Source organism: Dama dama, chromosome 11 (genome assembly GCF_033118175.1).
Source record: "Dama dama isolate Ldn47 chromosome 11, ASM3311817v1, whole genome shotgun sequence".
In the NCBI taxonomy this organism is placed as follows: domain Eukaryota; kingdom Metazoa; phylum Chordata; class Mammalia; order Artiodactyla; family Cervidae; genus Dama; species Dama dama.
The window spans coordinates 83,901,663-83,916,414 of record NC_083691.1 but is presented as its reverse complement, the minus strand read 5'-3'; the positions used below and the strand labels follow the sequence as shown (position 1 = coordinate 83,916,414).

The following is a 14,752-nucleotide window of genomic DNA, read 5'->3' as shown; positions in this document are numbered from 1 at the left end:
AACAAACAAATATCTTTAAAGTTGTGAATCTAGGACAGATTACTACTTTAACATATCTAACAATATCTCATTAATTTGAACATCTTTTAATTCCTAACTTTCAGTTAGTCCATTTAAAATATGATTGGCCTAGTAACCAAAAAATTTACTTTCATTAATTTTATAAGAATTTATTAATTTTCTAAATATAAAGTTCTGGATATCATACAGTCATTAAATTTTTATTTCTAAAGACATCTGTTAGGCAATATAATTTTCTTGATTAATGTATATTCGCAACAGTGGTAAAATAAACTGTCTCATAGAATTTATATTTTACCTTGCATTAGTTCCCTAATTGTATTATAAGCACATGAAGACAGTAACTTTATCATACTCATTGTCCAAAACCTTAATTACTGCTTTGAAATCTCAAATACTCAATACTATTTGTTAATCTGAAAAAGTTATAAAATTGATACTGCCTAGGAGAGGATTTCTTTTAATTATGAATTACTGAGGCTTCACAGTATACTCTGTAATGGGTTAAAAACCACTTGTAACTGTTTTTAAGTCATCATATCAAGCCTAATAAGGGTGGGGAAAAGACCATGTATTTATAAAACAACAGGCTCCAAAAAGAAAAAACCTTAATAGGTTATTCCTCAAAGATTCCTCTATATGCTACTGCATACCAGGAGAGCTATAAAATCAGTAAAGGTACTAGAAATAAAACAGAAAAAACCTAATCTTACAAACACACTACTCAAATATTAAACAACTCCAATTTATTATAATTATATGTTGTTTTAATAACAAATAAGAGTACACAATAAAAATGACTATTAAAATACAGTCCAGGGACTTCCCTGGTGGGCCAGTGATTAAGAATCCATGCTTCTAATGCTTGGGGTGCAGGTTCAATCCCTGATTGGGAAATTAAAATCCCACATGCTGCATGGAGTGGTAGAACAAAAGAAGGAAAAAAAAAAAACAAAACACATTCCAGTAAGAGATATGAACAAATCAGATCTATCAGTATTTATTAAGGATAGCAATAAAGAACTAAATGACTTAAATAAGCAACACCACATACCATGACATCAATTCTTACCTACTGCTTTCATTTGTTTTCCAATCGCCTGGCATATTTCTTTGGCAGCTGCAATCTGGGCTTTTTCACCTAGCAAACTGCCCACGGTAGCTCTTAGGATAAAGGAGACACATCGTCTGGAATACACAGCCTCCACATGTGTTTGTGTTGCCCGAGGATGGGAAACCAGATCAAGTACATGAGACAAGAATGTAGCAAAGCTACGCTCCAACCAATGGCCACCCAATGTTGTTACAAAAACAACATATGCCTGTAAATAGATTAAGATATAACTTTAGGTAAATTTATATACATGAACTGAAATTACAGATAAAACAACTACATAAATAACTGATGACAACATGCAAAATAACTTATCTTTGAGATTACAATTGAGAAAATTTAAAACTTGAGACCTTTTTAGTACTTGTAGCATAGGATTTACTGGTTGAAGTATCTTTAAACACATTTCTTGGGATAATAGCTTCATGAAGAACAGAGAGAGAGTGGTGTGAGTGGGAAGAAAAGGTGAAATCACCCTGGGGATGAAGGTGATGGAGGTGATGTGTGTGTGTCAGTGTGTACACTCAGTCGTGGCCAACTCTCTGCGACCCCATGGACTGTAGCTCATCAGGCTCCTCTGTCCATAGGATTTTCCTGGCAAGAATACTGCAGTGGGTTGCCATTTCCTCCTCCAAGGGATCTTCCCAACCCAGGGATCAAACCCATGTCTCTTGCAACTCCTGCATTGATAGGTGGATTCTTTACCACCAAGCTACCTGGGAAGCTCTGATGAAGATGATAGATGATACAGTAATAAGCCCCAACATGCTAAATAAATGCTGACCTAGAACTATAAAACATTTGCTTATGACTATTAGATTGAAATGGTTTACTTCTATTTTACATTTGTTTCTGGAACAAGGTATAATTGGGTGATTTTGACTAAGATCACAAAAAAATCATTTCATTTTAATGTGTGTGTGCTCAGTTATGTCCAACTCTTTGTATGAGGTGTTAACTATTATTATTATATTATTAACTGCAATATCTTATTTGGTATTAATTATCTGAAATTATCTGACGTAAGGTTTAACTTCATAAGCACACTGGTGATTAAGCAATGATGATAAATCCAAAATACCAACAAATATTTTTAGCTACAAGCGTTGTTGAAAAACATTAAAATCTAAATTCCTCAAGCTACTTGAATAAAATTTCAGTTAAAACTAAACTATTCTACATCTGATTTTCTCCCAAGTAAAATATGGGAAAATTTTGTTAGAGATAGATAGATGAGCAGATGTAGGTTTATTCACACATCATTAAGTATCTAACTTTCCATGTAAGCATGCAATTTACAATTTGAATGTAATATTGATTTAGTAAGAGAAATGCTTTGAAAGACATTTTTTAATTATTAAATTTTAGATAGCATTAAAAATCTCTGTATGTGCTATTACTTAGTACAAGTCTTCAATGAAATTTCACAAGTGATATGAACAGGATTCCTTTATACATATATATTACAAACCTGTGTAACTCCAACTCTCACTTCACGATTAACAGAACCTCCAACTTTTAACATTTCTCCACCACTCTTTAAGAAACCTGACCCTCCACGCAGAAATCCTGTGGCCATGAGTTCTAAGACTTCATCAAAGGTTGCTCGCTTCACATTCTGGCGCATTACTTTCAGGAAAAAAAAGCAAATTTGTAAAGCAAATATATTTTGCTATTATTTAAGTGTTTTCTAATAATCTAGCTTTAAAACTCAAGCAATTATTTTTAAGGGTACTTAAACTACTACAAAGGAGACAGAGTCATTTATTTTCTTATAATCTTATAATTTACAAAGTATTTGTAAAAATAAATTTAATTTTGAAGCAAAAAACACTAAAAAAAAAAAAAAAAAAAAAAAGGGAGGCACTACAAATTAAAAACAATTCAATAAATCTATGCCCAAATAGTCTAACCATCATGCTAACTTTCTATGAGGAACACAACAGGGACAAAGTACATCCATAGCAGGTAATGCTAAATGATCATAGCCCTCACTCCCAATTGAGATGGACACAATGAAACTTTGTCAAGACCATGCTTTCTGTACAACAGTTAACCTATGGGTTGAAATATCACTGGACTGCAACCAACTTGCTACCCCTGGTAAAGAGCTGTCCTACTTCATAAACTCCTTTCATATATAGTAGCAAATACAATCCTCACAAAAATTCTGCAGAAGAGGGATAAAGCTCATGATTAGGTACGCGGACTTTAGAATTTGATGCCTGGGTTTTGATTTCACTTAATAGAACACTCATTACACCACAAATGACACCATCTCTCTAAGCCTCAATTTCCTTGTTCATAAAATGAGAATAACAGCAGTACTCAGGATTAAAAGGGCTTTTGAGAGGATTAAATAACCCTGCGATAATCCAGTGCCTTATACATAGTTAGCACTTAATGAATGTTATCTATCATCATTATCATTGTTACCTAATTCAAAGATTGAAATAATTATCATTAAAGATGAAAAGACCAAAGCTCAAATGGTTTCACAGCAAATAAACAGAAGAGCTAGGACTTGAACCTATAATCTGAGTCTTTTTCTACAATACAGAGATGGAGTAGGTGTGGGGACAACAGCAGAGCTGGGTTCACTCAACATCTACTCAGAGTTGTCCCTGAAGCATCTCTGCGGAACCATGAGGCACAGCAGAAATAACTGGGGAAATCAACACTGCCTCCGATTCTGCTTATGATAATGGTCAAGAAAAGAAAAATAATACTTTGCTATGAATGGAGATCTACTCTGCCAGATTCTAGTCCCTGAACATTTGGGTGGATACAAAACCATTCCGTAAATTTTATTTGCCTCAATGTCCAACATACTTACTACATGTAATCTTGTTCACTATTACCATAAAAAATGTCCTGACCATATGAAGGAAAAAGCCATGTGGGAACTTCTATTTTATGAAAATGTAGACAAGCATATTTAACAATTTAAACTCTTTAAATTGACTTGCCTAGAAGCTGTAAGTCATCTAGAAGGAAGCATTCCATATACCTTCAAATACTTGTTACAGTCTAGACTGGGGGCTGGAGAATGGTACCTGTTGCTTGCTTTGGCATCAGTGCTGTGGCCATGACTGCTCCTAGGAGTTTAGACACTGCCACTCGCACCCCGTAGTTGGAGTTTTCCAAAGCCTTAAAGCAGAGAGTGGCTATGTTTTCCAGTTCAGCAGTCCACATGAACACAGCTTCATTCTGTAGTTCTAGGAGACACTGGAATTTTTAAAATAATAATAATAATAAATGAATTAGAACTTCCGCTTCCAGAGACAAAGGTAACAAAGACCAGAATTATTCTCTCTTCTGAAATAACAACAACAAAACATGGACAAAATACATGAAACAACAGTTTTGAAGACACTGGACATCAGGCAGTGAAGAATGCTAATCCTTAAGAGATAAAAAACACAAGTTGAACCATACAGTTGTCCCAGCATACTCCCTTGAGAGAGTTTCCAGCAGTTAGGAAGAAGTATATAACCCTAAAGTCCTGTGTTAGAAAGAAGAGTCTCAAATCAATAATCTCAGCCTCTAACTAAGAAACTAGATGACACAGAGCAAATTCAACACAAAGCAAGCAGGAAAATAGGAAACAATACAGTTAAGAGAGGAAATCAATCAACCAGAAAACTGAAAAGCAGAAATGAAACCAAAAGCTGCTTCTTTAAAACAACTAACACGTCTGATAAATATCTAGCCAGACAGATGAGAAAAAAAGAAAGAAAAGACACAGATTATCAAAATTCGGAATGAGGAAGTCACACAACTGCAGATTCAATATATATTAAAAGGACAATATATTTGACAACTTAGATGAAACGGACCACTCACTCAAGAAGAAACAGCTAACCCAAATAGCCCAACATCTATTTTAAAAACTGAATTTGTGGTTTAAAACCTTTCCCCAAAGAAAACTGGAGACCCAGAGAGTTGTGCTGATGAATTCAACCAAATGTTTAAGTAAGAAATAATACCAATCTTATATAAACTCTTCCAGCAAATTGAAGAGAAGGGGGTATACTTCCCAACTCAACATACTGACCCTGATATTGAAATCTGACAAAGACACTACAAGAGAAGAAAACTACATGCCAATATCTCCCATGCACACAGATGCAAAACTTGTACACAAACTTTTAACAACTCTAATCCAACAACATATAAAATGGATAATATATCATGACCCATCAGGGTTTATCCTAGGAATGAAAGATTGATTAAAATTCTAAAACTAATCAGTGTAATTCATTAGCAAGTTGGAAAAAATTTTGTATTATTCATCTCATTATATGCTAAAGAAACATTTAACAGATTGTAAGTAAAACTGGGGGAAACTGAACAACATCAGTGGATTGTGTCAATGTCACTACTGCATTATGCTGCTTGCAATGCTGTATGCTTTTTCAAATATTACCATTAGGGGGAACTGGGTATGAGTTTATAAAAATCTCTATATATTATTTCTTACAACTGCATGAAAACCTGCATACTATGTGCTTAGTTACTCAGTCATGTCGGACTCTTTGTGACCCCGTGGGACTACAGCCACCAGGCTCCTTTGTCCATGGGATTATCCAGGCAAGAATACTGAAGTGGACTGCCATTTCCTCCTCCAGGGGATCTTCTTCACTCAGGGATCAAACTTGTGTCTCCTGCACTGGCAGACTGTTTCCTTACCACTGAGTCCCTTGGGAAGCCCCTGCATGTAAATCTACAATTATCTTACAATTATCCTAAAATAAAAAATTTAGTTAGAAAACAGAAACAACACTAGAAATCAATTTTTTTAAAAAAACGCATTTGACAAAATCTAAAATACATTCTTGACAAAAACTTCTTGGAAGGCTAGGAATATAAGGGTATTTCCTCAACTTGATAAAGATCATCAAAGAAAACTGACAGTTAACATCATACTTAATGGTGAAGGACTGAGTATTTTCCCTTTAAGGATCAAGAACAAGAAAAGAATGTTGGCTTTCATGTTTTCTACTCAACATAGAACTGAAGGACCTACTCAGGAAGTGCAGTAAGAAAGAAAAATAAATAAAAGGCATCCAGAATGGAAAAGTAGAACTGTCTCTATTCATAGACAACATGATTGTCTATATAGAACACCTGATAGAATCTATTTAAAAAGCTGACATAGGGACTTCCCTGGTGGTCCAGTGGCTAAGACTCTGTACTTCCAAAGCAGAGGGCCTGGGTTTGATCCCTGATCAGGGAACTAGATCCCACATGCCACAACTATAATCTGACACAGCCGAATAAATAAAACATTAAAAAAAAAAAGCTGACATAGAATCAGTAACAGTTTAGGAAGGTTGGTGGATACAAGATCAATGTACAAAACAACTGTATTTCTCTATGTCAGTAAATTAGAAATTTAAAAAATTTTTTCATCAATACTATTTAAAATAGCATAAAAATATGAAATAGTTAACAATAAATCTGACAGAAGATATGCAAGATCTGCATCTGAAAACCACAAAATGCTGCTAAGAGTGATCAAAGAAGACCTAAATGAATGAGAGATAGAGATATCATATTTATGAGTTGGACTTAATGATAAGCTGTCAACTCTCCCCAAACTGATTTAACAGGTACACCTGAATAAAAATTCCAGCATGCAATTTTTGTAGAAATTGATAAGCTAAAATTTATATGGAAATGCAAAGGACTGAAAATACCCAAAACTATTTTGAAAAGGAAAATGTTGAAAGGCTGACACTATTTGATTTTAAGGCATATAAAGTTGAGCTTCCCTGATAGCTCACTTGGTGAAGAATCCGCCTGCAATGCAGAAGACCCCGGTTTGATTCCTGGGTTGGGAAGATCTGTTGGAGAAAGGATAGACTCCAGTATTCTTGGGCTTCCCTGTGGCTCAGCTGGTGAAGAATTTGCCTGCAATGCGGGAGACCTGGGTTCGATCCCTGGGTTGGGAAGATCCCCTGGTGAAGGGAAAGGTTACCCACTCCAATATTCTGGCCTGGAGAATTCCATGGACCGTACAGTCCATGGGGTCACAGAGTTGGACACGACTGAGCGACTTTCACTTTCACCTTCAAAGTTACAGTAATCAAGAAAGGTACGTCAAGATAGACGAATAGTTCAATGAAACTATTCAGAGATTCCAAAAACAGACCCACAAGTATATAGACAACTGATTTTCAACAAAGGTGCAAAGGCAATTTAGTGAAGAAAAGATAGCCTTTTCAACATGGCACTAGAATGAGTAAATATTCATGTGCAAAACAAAACAAAAAATCTTTCACTCATACCTTGCACTATATACAAAAATTAACTCAAAATGGATCCCATACCCAAGTGTAAAATTATAAAACTCATTCGGAAAGAAACATAGGAGAAAGCCTGGGCTAGGAGAAGTTTCCTCAGGTACAGTGCTGTGCTGTGCCTAGCTGCTCGGTCGTGTCTGACTCTTTCCTGCTGCATGGACTGTAGCCTGCCGGACTCCCTGGACTGTAGCCCACCAGGCTCCTCTGTCCATGGGGATTCTCCCGGCAAGCATACTGGTGTGGGTTGCCATGCCCTTCTCCAGGGGATCTTCCCAACCAAGGGATCAAACCCAGGCCTCCCAAAGTGCAGGCAGATTCTTTACCGTCTGAGCCACCAGGGAAGCGTATAAATACCAGAGTGGATAGTCTATCCCTTCTCCAGGGGAAACTCCTGACCCAGGAATCAAACTGGGGTCTCCTGCACTGCAGGTGGATTTTTTTTCTACCAGCGAAGCTACCCGGGAAGCCCCTTAGATACAACACTAAAAGCATAATTAACATAAGAAAAATTGATAAATTGGACTTGGACAAAATTCAAAACTTCTCTTCTTAGAAAGGAATGATTTAGGGAATGAAAAGACAGACCATGGGGTGGGAGAAAATATTTGCAAATCACCTTTGTGATAAAGAAATATATAAAGAACCTACAAAGTACTCTACAAACTCAATAAATAAGAAAACAAATAACTCAATAAAATGATGCAAACATTTTTGAATAGACTCTTTATCAAAGATATGAATAGCAAATAGGCACCTAAAATATGATCATCATTAGTGTAGAAATGCAAATTAAAGCCACAATGAGATACCTGTACATATCTATAAAAATGGTTAAAAGTTAAAAGACTGGCAATACTCAATGTTGATAAGGACATGGAGAAAGAGGAAATCTCATAATACTTTGGAAAACTTGGGAACTTCTCCAAAAATTAAATGTAAATCTAGAATATGATCCAGTCATACAACTCCCAGGTATTTATCCATGTGAAAGAAAAGCATGTTGTCTACAAAAACTAGTAAACAGATGTTCACAGTAGCTTTTTCTGTAATAGCCAAAATTGGAAGCAACCTGAATACTTATAGCAGATGAACGAACACACCAATTGTGGTATACCCATACAATGAAATACTATTCAGCAATAAAAAGGAATGAACTATCGATACATGTAACAACACTGACAAATCTCAAAATAATTATGCTGAGTGAAAGAAGCCAGGGCAAAAAAAGCACATACAACATTATTCTCTCCTATATATGACTCTAGAAAATGAAATGAAACTAATCCATGGGAACAAAAATCATACCATATTTTAAAACAAAGAAAAACATCATTGATTATTTAAGAGTAAGCAGGTTAAGAAGCAATGTTATAAACCAGCTGAGAACCAACCTTGGCAACTGCACATCGAACAGCCATTGACCTGTCAGTTAAGAGGGACCTGGCATTCTTGTAAATATCACGATGACAGGAAGCTGCTGCACCACCCAGTCCATTCAGAACTTTCTGTAGACTCATTAAGATTTCACTTCGCCCCTGAGACTACACATGAACATAAAGAAAATTCCACATTTAAATAAGAACACACCAATACACAAAACTTCTCTGGCCTAATGGCCTTAACACTAAACATAAATAGTAAGTAACGAAAAATGAAAAGTATCCTAAAATGAATCTAAAAGGTAAAAATAATTATTAACTTCAACAAGATAATACCTAAGAAATTATGCTACAATAAGTAAACATATTCTAATGTTTCCAGGACCTGTTGAAGTGCAAATAATGAGAACATGAAAAATTCAAAAGCTTCAGTATAATAACCTCTCAAGGATCCCAACTTTCAGAATGTAAAAAGTTACAAAAAGTACCTAGGTAATGTAAAGCATCTAAAAGAGGAATAAAATATCCAACACAGGTTTAAAACTTATCAGATATATTCCAAACTATGAAATTATTGGGACTAAAATTGAAGTGTTGTTTTTGCCCTGTTACAGTGTTTGATTCATATTTCTGATAGTATACTGATTTAAATATAGATATCTTTCACTAGATCGTAAGCTTTTTGAGGTTGAGTGGTAGATCTTATTCATCTTTATAAGACTAATGCCTGAGAATATGTCCTCAATTCTTGCTTAATAAACGAATAGACAAAGAGTTCTTAGAAGAGGTATTGTCCAAGAAACCTTTAGCTTTCCTAGATAAAGAATTAGACTATGAGACCAGGGTTTGGTCTATTTTTAGTTAACCCCAACTGAACAAAGAATTTTCAGAAGTAATGACAAATTGAAATAACAAAACAGAACTCATATCATATTAGCTGCTATGGATTGAATACTGTCCTGCCAAAAGACAAGATCAGTCCTATGCCTTGTTACCTGTAAACATGACTTTATTTGGAAGTAAGGTTCCCAGATAACCTTAGGAAGCATCATTATGAACAAAGCTAGTGGAGGTGATGGAATTCCAGTTGAGCTATTTCAAATCCTAAAAGATGATGCTGTGAAAGTGCTGCACTAAATATGCCAGCAAATTTGCAAAACTCAGCAGTGGCCACAGGGCTGGAAAAGGTCAGTTTTCATTCAATCCCAAAGAAAGACAAAGCCAAAGAATGCTCAAACTACCACATAATTACACACTCATCTCACATGCTAGCAAAGTAATGCTCAAAATTCTCCAAGCCAGGCTTCAACAATACATGAACTGTGAACTTCCAGATGTTTAAGCTGGTTGTAGAAAAGTCAGAGGAACCAGAGATCAAATTGCCAACGTCCACTGGATCATTGAAAAAGCAAGAGAGTTCAAGAAAAAACATCTGTTTCTGCTTTACTGACCACACCAAAGCCTTTGACTGTATGGATCACTACAAACTGTGGAAAATTCTGAAAGAGATGGGAATACCAGACCATCTGACCCGCCTCCTGAGAAATCTGTATGCAGGTCAGGAAGCAACAGTTAGAACCGGACATGGAACAACAGACTGGTTCCAAATAAGAAAAGGAGTACCTCAAGGCTATATCTTGTCACCGTGCTTATTTAACTTATATGCAGAGTACATCATGAGAAATGTTGGACTGGATGAAGCACAAGCTGGGATCAAGACTGCCGGGAGAAATATCAATAACCTCAGATATGCAGATGACACCACCCTTATGACAGAAAGCAGAGAAGAACTAAAGAGCCTCTTGATGAAAGTGAAAGAGGAGAGTGAAAAAGTTGGCTTAAAACTCAACATTCAGAAAACTAAGATCATGGCATCTGGTCCCATCACTTCATGGCAAATTGATGGGGCAACAGTGGAAACAGTGAGAGACCTTTATTTTGGGGGGTTCCATAATCACTACAGGTGGTGACTGCAGCCATAAAATTAAAAAGACTCTTACTCCTTGGAAGGAAAGTTATCACCAACCTAGACAGTGTATTAAAACGCACAGATATTACTTAACCAACAAAAGTCCATCTAGTCAAAGCTATGGTTTTTCCAGTAGTCATGTATGGATGTGAGAGTTGGACTATAAAGAAAGCTGAGCGCCGAAGAATTGATGTTTTTGAACTGTGGTGTTAGAGAAGACTCTTGAAAGTCCCTTGGACAGCAAGGAGATCCACCCAGTCCATCCTGAAGGAAATCAGTCCTGAATATTCACTGGAAGGGCTGATGTTGAAGCTGAAACTCCAATAGAGTGGCCACCTGATGCAAAGAACTGACTCATCTGAAAAGATCCTGATACTGGGAAAGACTGAAGGCGAGAAGAAAAGGAGACGACAGAGGATGAGATGGTTGGATGGCATCACTGACATGATGGGCATGAGTTTGAGTAAGCTCCCAGAGTTGGTGATGGACAGGGAAGCCTGGTGTGCTGCAGTCCATGGGGTTGCAAAGAGTCGGACAAAACTGAGCGACTGAACTGAGACTGAGAAACGAAATCAAGTAAAGATGAAGTCATACTAGATCAGGGTGAACCCTAATTCGATGACTGGTACCCTTATACTATGAGAATTTGGACACAGAACCAGATGCATTGGTAGAAAACCGTATGACAGCAGAGATCGAGACACGAGAGATATATCTGCAAACCCAGGAATACCACCAAATGCCAAGGACTGCCAGTAACAACAAGAAGCTAAGAAGGCAAGGAAGGATTATTCCCAAGAGTCATTAGAGGTAAAATGGCCCTGCTCATACCTTGCTTTCAGACTTAAACTTCTAGAATTGGGACACAATAGATTTCTGTTGTTTTAAGCCATCCATTCTGTGATAGTTTATTAAGGCAGCCCTAGAAAACTAATACATTAGCTATGATACAAAAAAATAACATGGCATTACAAAAATATCCCCAGAGTTAATGTAAACCTCTTCTTTGTTAAGGAAAAGCATTATTTCTTTTCTCCTTGAAATATGAGGAATTGTGCATTAAAACAAGGGGCAAGTAATATTTTTTACAAGTAATAATTTTAAATTACCCTCTTGGTAAGCCATATGAGTAATGCACTCTACAGAAAAAAGGCAAACATAGGTTTTTAACTAATACCTAACTCCCACCACAAGCAAAACATTTAATATATGTTGTAAAACTTACCTCTGCACTCTTCAGAGATTTCAAAAGATTATTCACTGTTTCTGGAAATGCACTGCCTAACATTCTCCCCATTTTTTCATAAAATGCTCCAACACAAGCCACTGCAGCCCTGTAAGAAGTGACATTTTCATCAGTTACTCTTTAGATTAATAATTTTGTCATTTTTTTATTTTCAGAAATCAATTTTATTTGACCAGGACATTTTTGTCCACAAATTTTAAACTTTCAGTAACACCTTACTGATTACTATCATAAAAAAGTCTATAAATAATAAATGCTGGAGTGAAGTGAAGTGAAGTCGCTCAGTCGTGTCCGACTCTTTGCCACCCTGTGGACTGTAGCCCACCAGGCTCCTCTGTCCATGGGATTCTCCAGGCAAGAGTACTGGAGTGGGTTGCCATTTCCTTCTCCAGGGGATCGTCCCAACCCAGGGATCAAACACAGTTGTCCTGCATTGTAGGCAGACGCTTTAACCTCTGAGCCACCAGGGAAGCCCTGCTGGAGAGGGTGTAGGGAAAAGGGAACCTTCCTACACTGTTGGTGGGAATGTAAACTGGTGTAGCCACTATGAAAAACAGTATTGATATTATATTAAGGTTCCTCAAAAAACTGAAAATACAGCCACCGTATGATTCAGCAATCCCATTTCTGGGTATATATCCTCAAAAAACAAAAACTCTTTAATTCAAAAATACACATGCCCCCCAGTGTTCACAGCAGCACTACTTACAATAACCAAGACATGAAAACAACCCAAATGCCCACCAACAGATGGCACAGATGGCAACAAACAGATGCTAGCTTAAGAAGATGTGGTGTATATATATACAATTGAATATTACTTAGCCATAAAAAAGAATGAAATACTGCCATTTACAGCAACATGGACGGACCCAGAAAATATCATACCAAGCGAAATAAGCCAGTCTCAGAAAAACAAATATTATTTGATATCACTTATCTGTGGGATCTAAAAGATAATACAAATGAATCTATATACAAAACAAAAGACACTAAGAGACACAGAAAACAAACTTAACGGTTACCGAAGGGGATGAGGAGTGCTGGGATAAATTAGGAGTATGGGATCAGCAGATACAAACTACTATACATAAAATAGATAAGCACTAAGGATTTACTGTTCAACAAAGGGGACTATATTCAATATCTTATAATGACCTCTAATGGAAGGTAATCTAAAAATATATACATATATAAAACTGAATCACTTTGTTGTATACGTGAAACTAACACAATATTGCAAACCAAGTATATTTCAATTAAAAATTTTTTAGAAAAAAATGCCTTGCTTATTCTTTATAATTGTTAACAAATATTATGGCTAATCAAACTGTATTCTTGTCAGAAAAGTAAGACAATAAACATATATTCATATAATAAATCATACCCGTACTTTGGAAAGAAACCCAAGCTTTCCTTTTGTTGTTGTTATTTAGTTGCTAAGTCCTGTCTGACTCTTTTGCAACCCCATGGACTGTAGCCTGCCAGGCTCCTCTGTCCAAGGGATTTCCCAGGCAAGAATACTGAAGTAGGTTGCCATATCCTTCTCCAGGGGATCTTCCCAACCAAGGGATCCGAACTGCGTCTCCTGCATTGCAGGTGAATCTGCATGTATCCTTTGGGCTCTGGCAAATCTGTGTCTAAATCCTAGGACCTGCCACACAAAAGCTATGTGTCCTGAACAAGTTACTCTTAGGCTGAGAGTGATTAAATAAATTTAGTTTACTATCCTACAAGCAACAAACAGTAGAATCAGAGATTCGATCTTCACCTCTTTGACTCCAAATCCCATGCTTTTTTCAATACTCTATAGGCTGAAAACAAAGCTAAAAATGTCTGAGGTCATTTGCCAGAATATATTACGGAATTCCTAAATATAACGCATGAATCCACTGGAAATACATATGAGTAATAAGTAATATACAATAAATTCTGCTTTATCAGAACTATAAAATCATGTGTGGATTTGCTAAGTAATGGAGAATTAAATCAGAAAATGATGAACATACCTTCAAACTCCAGAATAAATTGGAAAGCACTTTTAAGATCCATATGCATCCCCAAAAACACAAAATTTAATCACAGCATACCTATGTAGTTGAAAACAGACCTAAACACCAGTGTCCAAGTTCAGAACAGTTTCCCCATTTCCTCTGTAAGCTGTTATACTGGCCCTGGCTCCTTGAATGTTGGTGTTGTGAAGGTGAATCCTTGGCACCTTCTCCTCTCAAAACAGTAATACACCCTTCCTAGGTAACTTTATCCAGAACGCAGTTTCAGCCTACTCCCAAATCTCCATTCTCTCTCTACTCACCAAAACAACGTTCTCAGCTCAGGTCTCTGAAACCCAGACCAGGATTTCTAACTGCCTACTACACACTGTCACGTGGGCTCAAACTCAGCACGTCCAGAACTGGATTCATCATCTTCTCCTGAACTTATCCCCTCCACTATTCTGTACTGGAAATAAGGTATAAATAAGCCAGCTCTGTTTCCAGTTATAAGTTTCCTTTGTCCAGAAAATAGGTTGGGAAACACAGTCTGCAGGCCAAATCTGGCCCATCATCCAGTCTGCCACCTGTTGCTGTAAATAGTTTTATTGATATACAGCTGTACTCATTTATTTACATACTGTCTATGGCAGAGTTGAGTAGCTGCAACAGAGATATTCAACAAATCCAAATCTATTTACTACCTGGCCCTTTCCATAATACT

The 14,752-nt window shown here is 36.6% G+C and overlaps 1 protein-coding gene across 3 annotated transcripts in view; it reads right to left on the bottom strand.

Annotated features, from left to right (window-relative positions):
- The window catches only part of HEATR5B (HEAT repeat containing 5B), a 94,863-nt gene that overhangs the window by 74,086 nt on the left and 6,025 nt on the right, over window positions 1-14,752 (bottom strand). For 2 of the 3 annotated variants that reach the window (XR_009694805.1, XM_061155586.1), the window contains exons 4-8: window positions 12,017-12,125; window positions 8,835-8,984; window positions 4,192-4,363; window positions 2,607-2,764; window positions 1,094-1,343 (exon numbers count right to left, since the gene is read on the bottom strand). Coding sequence is in view for 2 of the 3 variants with exons in the window: in XM_061155586.1 (XP_061011569.1) it covers window positions 1,094-1,343; window positions 2,607-2,764; window positions 4,192-4,363; window positions 8,835-8,984; window positions 12,017-12,125 (839 nt within the window). In the remaining variant the exon portion in view is untranslated. Of the gene's footprint in view, window positions 1-1,093; window positions 1,344-2,606; window positions 2,765-4,191; window positions 4,364-8,834; window positions 8,985-12,016; window positions 12,126-14,046; window positions 14,228-14,752 lie in introns of those variants that run through there. The other variant, XM_061155587.1, reaches the window with a different exon arrangement.